This window comes from Vidua macroura, chromosome 14 (assembly GCF_024509145.1).
Source record: "Vidua macroura isolate BioBank_ID:100142 chromosome 14, ASM2450914v1, whole genome shotgun sequence".
Taxonomy (NCBI): Eukaryota; Metazoa; Chordata; class Aves; order Passeriformes; family Viduidae; genus Vidua; species Vidua macroura.
Window position 1 is genome coordinate 12,226,796 of NC_071584.1, and position 14,866 is coordinate 12,241,661.

Genomic DNA, 14,866 nt, shown 5'->3' on the forward strand with positions numbered 1-14,866 from the left:
ACACCACCTTTCAGACCCAAATCCGCCGAGTGTTTTGTCCAGCCGTCTTCTCCCCGCTTCACACCGCAGGTTCTTCTCTCCCTGATTTGCGCCAAACTCCTGTCTTCTCCCATCGTTTTCTGCTCCACTTTCTGCCTTTCAGCACCAGCAAAAACCGCACTGAAGCTCCGGGCGCTGGTGCCAATCCCCCCCGCCGCAGGGGCCGTGTGTGGAGGGGGTTTCTGCCCAGTCACCGGAGGCACCGAGCCCCGGCGAGCCCGGGCCGTCCCCCGTGGGAGGGTGGCTGGACAGCAGCGACAGCCACGTCGGGACAGGTGCGCTGAGAGCCCACTAACCCTTCGTATTTATTGCAAACACGGGCAATACCTTCAGTCTTTATTTTTTTTCCTCAGTGAAAGCCTCTCTATTAAACTTCCCTGGATGTGCATCTCTTGTAAGCTACCCCTTCTCAGACTAGAGCAGCGCCAGCGCACACCGCAAACACTGCCGAGGGCCAGAACAAGCCGCCGCTACCCTGCCCCTGCAGAGGCCACCGCGGCGCAGCCCCGGTCCGGCGGCCGCTGCTGTCGCCGCTGCTGTCGCCGCTGCTGTCGCCCTGCCGGTGCCACCGCCGGACCGGGACAGGAGCGGAGCAGACCGGACCAGACCAGACCCGCCCGCCCGAGGCGGCGCGCGACGAGCGGCCCGTCCGCGACCCACGGAATCGAGCGGCGGCGCCGAGCAGCGATTGGCGGCGCGCGGGCGGCCCCGCCCCGCCCCTCACATGACCGCTAGCGAGGTTTTTGTCGCGCCCGCTCGCTCCGGCCGCTCGCCGTGCCCCGGTGTCCCCGCCGCCGCCGGCAGCAGCAGCACCGCCGCCGCCATGGGCCCGCGCCGCTCCGCCGCCTCCTCGTGCGGCCGCCTCCTCCTGCCGCTGCTGCTGCTCGGCGTCTCTGGTGAGCGGGGCAGCGCCGGGGCCCGGGGGAGGGGAGTGGGTGACGGTGTCCCCGCGGGCTCGTGCCGCTCCCCGCCCCGTCACGCACGTGACGCGGCGCGCGGGCACCGGGGGTCCCGGGGAGGGGGGTCCCGGAGCCGCCCCGGCCCCGCGGCGCCCTCAGGGGGCGGCCCCGGGGCGGAGGCGCCGCCGCTGCCGCCCCCCCCCCCCCCCCCCCCCCACGCCGCCACCCACGGGAGGGGAGGGGACAGCGGCGGGGCCGGGAGCCTCGGGCTGCTTCCGCCGCGGGCCCACCCGCGCGGCCCGGCCAGCGCTGTCAGCGCTTCTCGGCGTGGGGCCGCGGGCACGGCGGCGTCTGTGCCGGGAGTCCCCGCGTCGGGAATACAGCAGCTGGGAAAAGTTCTCTTAGAACGCAGAGGGAATTTAACAGCCGTGTCTCTGGAGCTGGGAATCGTGCGAGCACAATGAAGGCGTGCCGATCCCATCTCTTAGGGGTCAGCTTGAGTCGTAATCACTGATACAACACGTAAAGTAATAGACGCTGCTCTACAAGCAGCGCATTGTTCAAGTGCTGTGTCCATGCCCTTCGATTTACCCACTGTGGCACCAGAAAGCTGATGCTTATTTCAGACAGTCAGAATTCTAGGTTGGAAGGGACCTCAAGAATTGTCTGGTCCGGTCTTTCTTGGCAAAGACACGGTCTAGACAAGATGGCCCAACACCCTGTACAGCCAAATTTTAAAAGCGTCCAGTGTTGGGCAGTCAACACTTTGAGAATATTAGTTTGTGTCAGGTAAACAGACTATAAAACATTTTCTTGATTTTTGCCAGCTTTGACAGTTTTGTGGCGTGCTTCCTATTTTTGATACTTTTTAGAAATCTAGCTATTCTTTCACTGTCTGGTAAATTGAATATGGTTCTCACATAATTTACTGCTTTGTGATGAGCTGTCCTCTTAAGTGGTTCTGGAAAATGAAGAAAAAACAATGTCTTAATAGCTAATAATCATATCTTACAGGTTTTTTCCAGTCCTATGCAATTGAAGTAGATATAAAGGATGCTTCTAATGCTACATGCCTGTATGCAGATTGGATGATGAGGTTCTTGATAACATATGAATCAAACAATGGTGATTATGTAAGTATTTGGGAGTAACTCTTGCTGAGAACTGGATTTTGACCTGGATAAAAGTTTAAGCTCTTTTACCTAGGGTGTTTGATTTCTTACTTTTTTTTACTAAGTTAGTTGAAAAGAATATTTCTATATAGTCTTTATAAAATAAAGAATAAGTTCTCAGACATGCAGGTGACTGAAAGTACCCTGTTGCTCTTACTTAAATGATGTACACAAAACTCACCGAGTCTAACCAGTATCAGTGTAGTTATGTTCTTAGCCCAAGTAGTAAATGTAATTACAGCTCAGCATGATCAAGGTTTACAGCCAGGTTGGAGTTGTACTTTTGTACTTGAATCTGATGCAGCTCCTTTCTCAGGCAGGTGTCAAGGAGCCTTTATCATAATTTTCCAGAATAACCTAAAGTAATCTCACTTATCTTGTGCAAGGTTTCAGCTAACTCTAGCAAGTTTATAGTGTTGTCATGGGGAAGAGCTGCATGTGAATGCATTTTAAATTCCCCTTTTCTTCTAGAAAACCACAACCCTGAACTTGTCATCGAGTGTGACACACAATGGAAGCGTCTGTGGCAATGACACACAAGCTGCCCTTGTGGCAGTGCAGTTTGGAGAAGGTCATTCTTGGAGCATTAACATCACAAAAAACAATGAAACTTACCAGAGAGACTTCATCACACTGACCTACAACACCAATGACACAGCTGTATTTCCTGATGCTAAAAGAAAAGGTAACATTCAGTGCAGAATCTGACTTGCAAAGCAATCTCAGCCAGAAGTGTCAGACCTTGTGTACCTGACCTGGCTTGGCTTCTTCGAAGTAAGGAGGAATACAGGAGTTAGCAGTGAATGTAATGAGTTCTGTACCACGTGCTGCCAACTGCTGTTCCTTGTACCTGCCTGCTGGGTAACAATGCAGGCCTAATGGCTTCACTGAATGTGTAATTCCTGGAAGTGGAAGAGAAGGGAAGGATAAACAGCTTTGATCAGTGAGGTAGACAGCAGGCACATGGAAGATTAATTTTAGTGGGCACTGCTTGACCTTCTACCTTGCCAAGCAATACAGTGTTGGGCTGACTGTGTACTAATGCCTACTAATAATAGAATTATTTTCTCCTTACAAACTTAAGTAAAAGAGTTCACCTTTCTAATGGCTTGTCTAGCTCTGTAAGCTTAGTTACTCCTACATTACCTAGCACTTCAGGTCAGCACATACAGGGAGAACATTCAAGAGAGCTTAAAATTGTTAAACTTAATTATCGCTTAGTCTTTGTCTTATGAAATTATATAAAATATAACACTACCTCTAAGTTCCTGTAGTTCATAAGGCATTAAAACATTTGTGCTTATTTGTAGGACCAGTTACTGTTCTTGTGAAGGATCCTTCACGTCCAATTCAACTGAATACTGTCTTCGTGTGTCATAATTCCTTGGTTATTGAAGCAGAAAATACAACACAGATTTTCTGGAATGTTACTATGCAGGCTTTTGTTCAGAATGGCACAGTCAGTAAAAAAGGTGAGCATTTCAGTTTGTGAAAGAGCTTTTTTGTATTCCACCTTAGTGCAGGGAGCAAAGTCCCATAATAAAAAAATCCACCAATTCTAAGATGTTTTGTGTTTAATAATATCCATGTAAATATCCTCCAGTATTTCTTTTCTTGTTCCTGGAAAAATAGCTTAGGAGAGCGGATTTAGTAGTGTGCTGTACTGTCGATTGTTTGTGTGCCAAGGTGGGATTCTTCTCAAGAGTGTATTCCAGTAATTGGGGTATTAAGAATAAGCACTTCAGAACTGCTGTTGCTGAGTAAATCATTTTGAGTTTGAGGGATTTTAGCTGACTGCCTTCCACATCCAGTGGTGGCCTCTGCTGTTGAATTTGAGTAGTCCAGAGCCTGTTGTCTCATCTCATAGCTCAGGAGAGAGACAAGCACAGCATCCTGCTGCATGTAGCCTAATAGGGTCACTAACTTGGTCTACAGCAAGTACATGTCACACTTTTAAAACAATTTAACTGTCTTTGTGTGTTTTGCTTTCATGTGTCAGAGGCAGGTGGTACTGAGTGTGGATTTAAAACTGAGTGTTATGGGATTTCTGAGAGTAAGTGGCAGCAGTACTTTGAGTAATAAGGCTTCAATAGAATTTCAGTAATTAAATGGTGATTACAATGTCTTTTCAGAGTCTAGATGTCCTGCTGATACACCTACTTCTGCACCTACTGTTCCACCTACTATTGCCAATGTAACTACTGCATTTACCACTACTTCGTCTCCTGCTCCAACAACTGCTCCCAACCCTGTGGAGAATCCAGACACAGGCAATTATTCTCTTAAAAGTGGAAATAAAACTTGTTTCCTGGCAACTGTGGGGCTGCAACTGAATGTTTCCCAAGAAAAGGTGCTTCTTTTATCTTTTGAAAAGTAACAGTTGCTGTAGTTATTTGGTGTGAAATCTGAATGCAGGGTATTGCTTTATACACTGCTGGCTGTCCAGAAGTGCTTCTAAGTATTGTACGTAGCACCTCTCTGACATCAGAATAGTTTTGTTGCATAATACGTGTCTTCAAAAACCTTACATGGATTCAACAGAATTTTTTATTGGGAATACTTCTAACATGATTAAAAGTCTGGAACTTTCTTAGCTGTTATGGCTGTTGTTCCCTGCAGATATTGTCTTTCCCCTCGGAGGCTAGCCTGTTGTATTAGGGAACAAAGTAACACTTCTCTAGCAATTTTTTCGCTTCAGTACTGCCAGCATGTAAATTTAACTCAAACAGCCTTGGTTCCATAGCAGCCAAGCTCAGCTCTTCCTGCTGTCATATTTATGACAAGCTCTTCTAACCCAAGACTGTTCCTGACTGGGACAATGTATTCCAAAGGCAGCTGAATGTCTTTGGTGTTCTTTGTCTGTATTTCAGCCTCTTCTGATCAACATCAATCCAAAGACAACTGTTGCAGATGGTGCCTGTGGTAACACAACAGCCACTCTGAAACTGAATGATGGAAATAGCACACTGATTGGTTTCACATTTGGTGTTGTAAGTAACTTCTTTTATTTTAAACTAACATATCATTTAACAGCATGCATGGTGATCACTTATAGTAAAATCCTCCTGTTGCTTGCTGGTGGTGGGCTGTTCCCATATGGGAAGTGGAACTGGCCAGCTGAGTGCCTCAAGACAAATGGAGAACTGGGTTAAAGTTGTAGAAAATGTAAGACTGGTAAATATGTTGGCTTTTGTAAAGCATGTGTTCTCAAAGCTACAAATGCAGAATTGCAAACTGACACTTGGTTCTTTCTTCTTGAACAGAAAAATACAAGTGCAAGTGTACAAAAATTTTATCTGAGGGAGGTGAATGTTACTCTGCTCAACCGTCTGAATGGTTCTGGTAAGAAACAGTATCTGCCTTAAACAAGGGTAATATTTTATTCCATGTATGCGTCAAATACTTCTGGGTTTTTTTTTCAGTGTTGTTCATGCTTACTGTTGGCTCCTACTCTATGTCTAGAAGTTGGTATGAACAAAAATAAAAAGCAGAAATGGCTGTAAGAGTTACTTTAAACAGCAGTGTGAGACCACTCTACGATTCCTGAAACTTTTGCTAATGGAATCACTGTAAATTAAGAGGGCTTCTTTATAACTCTTTTCAGTAATGTAATTTTTTGTGGTGTGAAATACAGTTGTACCAAATTTGAAGCTTTTTTCCTAAACCAGCTGTTGCCTTCTTTGTTTGAAGATGCTACTGTATCGTCCAATTAACTCTCACTATAAAAAGGCCAGTCCTTCAAAAACTCAAGTATACTTTTTCCCAACAAACATATGTTTTCTCTTTTTTTTTTTTTTTAATTGCTTGTCATACCTACAGCAATTAAAGAGCATTAAAGCTAAAACACTTGCAACTCTGCAGCACTGAGACGAGCAGAGGTATAAGGAAAGCCTGATGTCATGTACATATGAAAGAGAGGTTACTGCAAAGTACTGTAATAACTTCAGTTTCTGATTTCTGGTTAAGCTGATCAATCCTACTTTGCACTACTTTGTTTTTCTGACTAATCAGTGTTGAAGTGTTGGCCCCTCTAGATTCAGCTACTCAGTCTCATTGTATTAGCAACTGTCTTGCATTTTAAGTGAACATACAAATTACCTTTCTTTTTTTTTCCTTCTTTGTTTAGTCATTTCAAGTGCAGACAACAGCAACTTAAGCAAGTGGGATGCTTTCCTTGGTAGCTCTTACATGTGCCGAAAAGAGCAAACCCTTCAGATTAATGAAAATGTTCAAGTGCATACTTTTAATCTATGGATTCAGCCATTCCTTGTGGAGGCAAATAAGTTTGCTACAGGTAAGAGTTAGGTTTTTGTTTTTAGTGATGCTTGCAAAATTCTCACTTGCTGAAAAGTACCAACATTAGGTACAAGCACTTTATCTCAGAAGCTCTTGTTCCAATTTTTTGAAATATGCTTAGATATACATGGAATGAAGAGGAGTTCTGAGAGTGCCATTCAAGTTCAAGCAAAGCTTTGTTCTCACTTTAAAAATGTCTGCTAAGTGCGTGGTTCTTCTTCACAAAACTTAAATTAACTAGAGACGCTGAATAGGGACTTAAGTGTTGCTGTACAGAATAGGTTAGAAGTTACATGACAGCCTCTAGATATGCAGCATTTGTAGCTCAGATATGTAAGAAAATTGGACAGAACCTTTGTAGAAGTGGACTTTGGGGGTACTGTTAGGTGTTTTGTTTCTTTTTACCTGTCAGTCTGAGGAATAGGAGTGTTGGGGAAGAATGAACTGTCAGGGCTTCCTTCAGAGGCAGAACAAAAGAGATTCTGAAATGTTTGTTTGCTGCATTATCTTGATCTTGTCTGGAGAAAACTGAAATGTCATAAATTACCTCTTAATATTTAGTGCAGACTGGTCTTTGTGCTTAATGCTAATACTTGCAGCACAGTCTTATTGGACTAGACTGATCTGTAGACACATAGATTGAAAAGTTCTGGTTTTAGACAGAAGTAAGATAACTCCAGATGTGTGTAGGGTAAACAGTTTAGTCTTTTTCTAAAGAGTTAGGGATCCATTTCACTCTGTAGTTAAAGTTGCAGCTAGCTTTCTTCTAATTATAGTTATTTTATCTGTGTAACATGTCTTTGTTTTGGATAGATTCTTGATACCAAATCTAGGTCACTTTTTATCCTTAATGAGTGAAAGTACCAACCAGGCTTGCCTTAAGTATGAAATAGATAAGCCTGGTTTGTGAATGTAGAAAAATGGCTGCTCCCTTGCCTAATGCAGATCTTGTGCACAGGAAAACTTGTACACTCAACTTGCTATAGGTTATCAATGTTTAAATTAATTTAAATGCTTAATTACATTAAATGTATTGATGAGACCTCTGCAGTTCTTTCTCTCTTAGTTTAAATAATACTTGATTTTTTAACAACTTCATATTAAGGAAAACAGATTTTTATACCGCACTTGGCAAGTATTCTGTCTTTATTTATTCCTTATTGCAACCTTTCTCTCACCTACAGCCCAGGAGTGTTCGCTGGATGATGACAGCATTCTAATCCCAATTGTAGTTGGTGCTGCACTTGCTGTCTTGATTGCCATTATAGTGGTTGCTTACATAATTGGCAGAAGAAAAAGCTATGCTGGATATCAAACTTTGTGAATCTAAGTGTGATTCCTGTTATGATTTCACTCTAAACAAAGCAAGTGCAAGTTCTGAAGTCCAGAAAAGACCCAAAACTTAGGAGTAATTACTAGCCACAGCTAATTGGAGTTGAGAAACAAAGGGAGAATGTTTATCTCAGATGAAGCAGAATTACACTTTGTTTTCCTGCCCTAAGAAGACAATGTGGGTTTCATAGCTGTTTTGAAGATGTCAAATCCTGGATGAATTGCTAGGCTAAGGATTTTATCTTGCAAAAGTCCTAAAGCGTTTAGGATTTATTTCTGCTTTTTACAAATACTAGCCTGAAACAATAACACTTTCTGAACTGATGTGCATTGGGCATCTCCCAGAATAGCATAGAATTTGTACTTGCTTCTCTCCTCTGCGTTCTTTAGTTGTTGTTGTAATTGTGGGTTAAGCTGGCAGCATTAGTCACTCTGTTGACTTGTATAGTATTTAACAAGGATTGTCTAATGCCCAATAGCAACTTTGTTTTCCATAGGATTGAACTTCAGGCTGGTGATTAAGTGATCTCTGGAAGTGGCAGCAGTAACTTACTTGCCTTTGTTAGGATTTCAGTAATTTACTCCTGCCTTGGTGTAATTTCAGGAATCATTCCTATACCATGGCTGTACAAACAAAATGAGTAACTTGCCAAATGGTGAATATATGGGAAGACTTCAGTGCCGTTTCCAGATGCTTTCAAAAAAAAAAAAAAAAACCTGTTGGGCACTGAATTCTTTATTATATCTTGGCAGTCATCTAAAATACTCACCTAAGGCAGACTTCTGCTAAATTAATGCAAGCTTTTTTTTTGCTGGCATCAGTTTAAAGGGAATAATCTTTCTAAATATTCCAGAACTTAAAGTGCACTTAACTTCATACCATACTCTGCACAGAACTGGTCTGTCTTGTTGCTTTGAATGACCTTGTTTAAAGATGCTTTCATTTAATGAGCCAGTATCTGTTGTTGCAGCTTGAGCTGTTTTTAAATCTTCATCTTGAATGGTTCTCTGCCAGTCAAAGTTCACATTATAACTGCCTGCCATTGGCACTCTGAATGTTGAACGTTTGTGTTGGGTTGTTTGCAGTGTAGCATTTATTAACGTTAAGAATGCAAAAGCCAAACAAGTCTGAGATGCATCCACAACACCTGTTTTTCCTTGCTGTATGAAAAGAATAAGTAGCTTAAAAAAAGTGCAGTGCAACTGGACTGTTCTTAAACTGCAGCTCTGCAGAGACTAACCCTTGATGCACAACTTTTCTCTGGGCTCCTTGTGCATATTCTTACTGCATGGAAAAAAAAAGAAGCCTTTTAGACTTCTAGATAATTGTGGCTTTTTTGCATATGTCATAACATGAACTGCCTAAGCTAGTTATTTAATGAACATAACATTGTCTCCCCATTTAGAATGAGTTTAGCCTGCATCAAAGCTGCTCTAGTGTTATATTAGTGTTCTCTAGGGTTGTAGAGATGTCTGTGGCATGTTTGTATACAAATCATAAAATGCACTTCTTTCAGTAATGGTTTGATTTGTTTTTTTTTTCTTTTTTTTGTAAAGACAGTTTACTCTTGACACTAGCCAAGGAAGCATGTATGGGTGGATAATGCTTACTATAGCTTGCAGTCTACAGCTTGAATTTTGCATCAGTTACTGAAATGCATTTTAATGACAGTGGGAAACTGCTATAAGTTTAATCATGAAACAAACTTCAAGACTTACCATTTTAATTTTAAAAAATGGATCTAATGACTTTCATATTAATATATCCTCAAATACAAAGTTCATATAGATTTTTTTTTAGCTCTTTTTTTTTTTTTGTGAGTGATGTTCAGTAGCACCAGTTAACATGCATCTCTGTTAAGGAGTAATCATCACACTATCCTTCTGACCATGCAAATTTTTGAACACAGTTTCCAAGTCATAAAATAGAAGATTCATGCAAACTGCTTCCTAAAATCAACACTAGAAATACCATTGCAAAAACCTGTAAGTATATTGGCTCAGAGGTTTAAGTACTCCTAGACTGATGTGCAGGTAACTGGTTCAAAAAACATCAGTTTCACCTGACTTCCTGTTGTTATAAAACCACTAGTTTTCCTGTATGTATTGCTCCATAGGGAACTGTCAATCTGTTTAACCTGTGCTCTAAAAATAAAGATTGTTCTATTTCTTGAGGAAACTTGTTCACATTTTTAAACTGATTTGAAAACAGACGTCTTGTATTGTCTTTTTTTTAAGAAAATAAACTTAATGAGTAAGGTGAACTCTAACCAGTCTGTATCTGAGATTCTGTTACATAGCTGGTTTTGTTCTGGTCTCTGGAAACAGCATTTAAATTGTGGATGTATTTAACACCTGTGGATGTGGAATATTAATGTGTATAACCTGTTACGGAGTGTGGTTGGTTTAGTTCCTTATACACAGTTTACTAAGTGTTGTATTCTAATGTCAGGGTTTCTGATATTTTAGGTTAAAGATGTCATGCTAATAGTCCTCAAAAGAAGCATTTCTAGCCAGTGAATGATGATTTGGGTTTTGGAAGGGGCATTTTGTTTGTTAACTTGTTCCTTGTTTTGGTTTTTTGTTTGGCTGGCTTTTTAAATTTTTTTAACTTACCACAGTGTTCTCTCTTCCTTATCATATGTTAATGAAACACAAACTTTGGGGCTATTGGTTGAATCTCATGATTGGAATTAAAAGGGAAGGCAGCTTTTATACTGGGGCTAAAAAAGTTTTGGGTCAAAATTTCTGACTTTTTTGAATGGAAACACATTCAGCCACGTCATTTGAAAATGCTGTTCCTGCTGGCCCTGCTGTGTGTTGGGCTGTAGTTACCAATTCTGCACTTGAAGACACCTCTCTGAAGCTTCTAACCACTGTGCAGTAGCCATACCTGGATAGATGTGTGCCAGCAAGGATGGAATGTTCCTGGTATGAAACCTTAACCTCTTCTTCACCCTGGGAATTGCCTGTAACGGTGCCATAGTGTGATGTGTACTGCAGCCATCTCCTTCCTTTGAAGAAGACAGGGAATTTCTGTCACTGCCTGCTGGGCACCTTCATCCTTAGCAAATCCATTCATATTTAGTGTTGGTGTTTAGTGATTCGTTACCCAGCATCTAGCAAATTGTCTATGTTGGTATTTAATGAACAAGATGACTAAATATCAAATGCCTGTCTCTCTTTAAGATGTTTAAATATTTTCTCAGTCAGAATATTTTGAAATAGCTGTATAAGGTGTATAGTTCCTTTCCTCTTGTTTTTTCCTTCTAAGTGTTGCTCTATTTGGCAGTAGGTGCCTTCAGATAATATGAGTTCAGTATTTTCAGCTGTTGAGCCTCCACGTGTTGTTCTCCTTGCTCTTAGTCAAAGGCTTTGTATAGTATTTCAGGGAGGGGCCATGGCAAGTGTGTGCTGACTGTCATAAGCTAAAGCGAGACAATACATTTCCCGTAATTAATGCTGATTCGGTGAAAAACAGCAGCCAACTTTTGAGGAAGCGTTGACTCTGTGTGTGGTGCTCTGTCCTACTTAAAAACTCAAACAACGCAGTTTTACCAGGAGTCTGCTTTACGAAACGCAGGCACTGTTCCAGTGCTGGAGAGCCCAGGCACGGCCTCCTGCCTTACCAAACCTCTCCTGGCACAGGCAGGTGGAGCTCTGCTCTCCTTGCAAACAGCTTACAGCGCCGAGCCCTGCCCCCGCGTTTGAAACAGTTCCCAGCGTGGTTTGCTAATCATTGATGATTGTTTTTGCCAGCAAGGAGCTCCTCATGTTTTACAACCTGTATGTTAAAAACCACTGTAGTGTTGGAGATGTCTATTCTGTTCTTCCCTCTGGTGTGGATTTCAGTGGGGTCTGTGTAGTTCTCAGCTGAAACTAATAATCCTTTTGTATGGAAAATAAAGTTACCCACCCCAACGGAGTCTTTCAGTGTTTTCCATGCAGTGCCTGGAGGCATATTTATTTGGCTGTGTCTTGTAGGACTTAGTAAGTTTCTGTTTTGTTACTTGGGTTGTCCCTTATGTCTTCATGTCTAGAACCCAGAGGAGTGCTGGTGAGTTGAGGGTTGGGCAGACCCCTGGACAAGGCAGCACTACACCAGTGTGGGGTTTTTGTTGATTTATTGCTGCTAACTCTGAGGTGTGATCAGCTAATGCATGCTCAGACTGCTGGTTTGTCCTCACATTTCTAATCTATCCTCTGCTTGCTAGAGGAAGCTGAAATTAAATGTATAACTTGAATGTAAAAATCAGAAGTATTTTACCAATATAAAGGATGTGTGGAGTAAATGTGTTTAAAGAAATCAATCTTTCCATCAATTCTTTACTCAATACTGATTTTGCTTTACATCTATTATTGTATTTAGTACAATGTAATTTCTCAGTAATGCCTGTTTGCTCCTTGCTTTCTTTGGTTCTAATGCTTGATTTCCCTTACTAATTTATTCTCCCTTGCTTTTTTTTGTTTTTCTTCTTTCTGCAGCTGAAGAATGCATTGCTGATTCTGACCTGAACTTTCTTATTCCCATCGCAGTGGGTGTGGCGCTTGGATTCCTTATCATTCTTGTCTTTATATCTTACATCATTGGAAGAAGAAAAAGTCGTACTGGCTATCAGTCTGTATAATCTCTTAATTCCATCTCTGTTGCCCAGCTTCCCTGTTCTTTTCCCTTTCCCAGACTTCTTGGCCTGCTCCTTAAAAAAAAAAAAAAACCAAATTAATTCAAGGTTTCTTTATTTTAAAAAGTTCAAATCACTTTATGGCAGAATAACAATCACTTCATGACAGAATAACATGCCATGAGTGTGAAGATGAGTCACAGAAGTTACTGTATGGCTTTGGAGAAAGTGTTCTGAGGACCAGAGAATTGAGCAGAGTTGGTGTGTCCCTGTGGGAAATGTGATTATTTTTAGTAAAGAAGACATCTACAAAACTTTGTTGTTTAATCTTTTTGTACAAGAAAATTTCTAGAAGCCTACAGCTTGTCTTCGTTAATGCTAGAGCTAAAACTATAATTATAAAGTGTGAATGCTGTGTCAAAAGGGACGTGCAGTGGGAAAATGAATACCCAGCTCTCAACAGACTTCTCTTGGGAGCCTGGCATATGGCTGTTCTTGTGAATCAGTCTGAATTTCCTGTTCCTTCTGAATGTAAAAGTAGTACCTGATCTCACTAATACCCTGACATAATATGAGAAGAACATCTGATTCTTCTAGTGAATTAATATGGAGAAGCTGACTGCTAATGTAGGTTGAATAGCTTTGCACTACCCTCGTGTCTAATTTGCCAAGATAAGGTTCAGGTCTGGAGAACTTTGGCTACTCGGAAAAGGCAACAGTCTGCTGAAGGAAATGTTTCCTGTGCTATTTTGTTGAACTGCATTCTTCCTTTTGTTCTGAGCTCAAATGCAAAATGAGGGTGGGAGGCTGGAATTTCACTGGCTGCAGTTTCTCTCAGCTTTGATTCTGAGCATAAAAGAAGCTACACAGCATTGGTCCATGGGAGGACCAAAAGTATTTTGAGAGCACTCAGACTGACTGAGAACAGGTTGCTCAGAGATTCCTGCAGTTCCTTTGGACAGCTTGCTTCGGTTAACAGGGCATCAGTTGAAAAGCTGTGATCTCTGAAAGCAAGTGGAGATATATAACCTTTCAGGTTTGATAGAATTAATCTGCTTTTAACCTCCTCATTATTGCTGTCTCCGTGTAAGAGCACAAAATGTCTAGCATGAGGAATGCTGATCATAAAGGAGAAATGAATATATGTATAGTGAAGAAAGTGACTTCCAAAGGAATAAGAGCATCTTACCTGTTTGAAGATGCTTTCTTTGTTATTAGTGCCATACCTTTGCAATTCTGTGTTCCATATCTAAACTGAATCAAAATCCAATTTAGTAGTTTGTGGTTGTGTTCTGCTTCATTCCTATTGGGTTCATGTTGATGGAATGAAAGAAGCCTTTTGCTCTTCTTCAAACCTTTTGGTCCATCTTGGCAAAAGCCTTTTGCAGCCAATAAACCCTGAGGGCACACAAAGTTTTGTCCTCTGCAGCAAGTGTTTACTAAAGCTGCTTCAATATTTAATCTCTTTGTGCTCTGACGCTGTATTCATGTTGTGGAGAAAGCACCTTCAGTAATTCACGTACACAAAGGTGACAGTCAACACTGATGTTTAAGCAGCTCACAATAGCTGTGTATTCAGGGAAGGGAGTTATCCAAAGAGTTTGTTTTGATGGTTGAGGAATACCTGTACATTCAATTATTCTTATCCTCACAGTGACCAAAGATACACTCTACCTGATTCTGCCAAAAGTGATTCCATAGTACAAATGGGCTCTTGGACCAAGTCCTTTTTTTTTTCTTTAGGAATGGAATTCAATGCTGCTGAGTTGGACTGTATGCTTTAGGTTTGGTTGTCTTGGTCTCTTGTATTGTACCTTTGCTCTTGCAATACTTGATTTCCCTGCCAGTGTTAAATGGAATTATTTCAGGTGGCATTTTATGAGTACACCCACTTGTCAGTGTGGTGCTTCTCTGCTGCCAGCAGATGGATCACAGCTATGTTTTCATGCTGAGATTGCAGACTGAAGTATTTAATATCACTTTTGCTAGGCTATCTTAGTGAAATGTGGTCATTTCCCAGATGCAAACACATACATGTATATATATATATTGTATATACATAGAAAGTATTATTTTGAGCTTCAACAGAAGTCAAAAATTGATCTGGCACTTTAAGGGTTGTTGCAGCATGAAGAGTGGTGTGTACAATTTTCCAGATCTTAAAATGACTGTACAAATATGCTGACAGCAGAATATGTGTATGGAAAATAAAGTTTATAAAGCTTTGTTTCAGTGTAAATAGACATGAATGCCATTTCTGAGAGCTTTCCCAGAGGGATGTCAATGTGCTTGGATCTGGATGTTTGTGAGAAAACAGAAGCTTTTGCTTCTAAGCTATTCACACATTTACATCCAAACCAGTTGATTTTTGTGTTGATTTGGTCAAAGCATGGGTCCAGCATCTGCTAAAGGACCTTCTCTTCCATCAGAATCCTTCCAGCAGACAGACAGGGAATGGATATCAAAGTTTTATCTTGTTGTTAGTGTGAAGGCTGTTAATTTTATA

At 41.4% G+C, this 14,866-nt stretch overlaps 1 protein-coding gene across 4 annotated transcripts; it reads left to right on the forward strand.

The window, feature by feature from the left end:
- The first annotated feature begins 748 nt into the window (after positions 1 to 748).
- Positions 749 to 14,586, forward strand: LAMP2 (lysosomal associated membrane protein 2). 4 transcript variants are annotated; one of them, XM_053990289.1, is made up of 9 exons: positions 749 to 935; positions 1,953 to 2,071; positions 2,582 to 2,795; positions 3,421 to 3,582; positions 4,243 to 4,460; positions 4,981 to 5,100; positions 5,374 to 5,452; positions 6,237 to 6,404; positions 12,224 to 14,586. In XM_053990289.1, the coding sequence occupies exons 1-9, from the start codon at positions 764 to 766 to the stop codon at positions 12,364 to 12,366; spliced, it is 1,395 nt and encodes a 464-aa protein (XP_053846264.1). In that variant the 5' UTR covers positions 749 to 763; the 3' UTR covers positions 12,367 to 14,586. The 4 variants fall into 4 exon arrangements, with proteins under 4 accessions (XP_053846264.1, XP_053846265.1, XP_053846266.1 ...); XM_053990290.1 differs by lacking the exon at positions 12,224 to 14,586 and adding an exon at positions 7,585 to 11,659 and having other exon boundaries at positions 6,237 to 6,398; XM_053990291.1 differs by lacking the exon at positions 749 to 935 and adding an exon at positions 1,275 to 1,428.
- Positions 14,587 to 14,866: the final 280 nt, after the last annotated feature.

Bases quoted from the DNA above. Each gene is read 5' to 3' on its own strand.
- LAMP2 (XM_053990289.1), top strand. From the start codon at position 764: ATGACCGCTAGCGAGGTTTTTGTCGCGCCCGCTCGCTCCGGCCGCTCG. The intron at 2,796-3,420 runs GTAACATTCAGT...GCTTATTTGTAG, and splicing joins TCCTGATGCTAAAAGAAAAG to GACCAGTTACTGTTCTTGTG. The intron at 5,453-6,236 runs GTAAGAAACAGT...TTCTTTGTTTAG, and splicing joins CAACCGTCTGAATGGTTCTG to TCATTTCAAGTGCAGACAAC.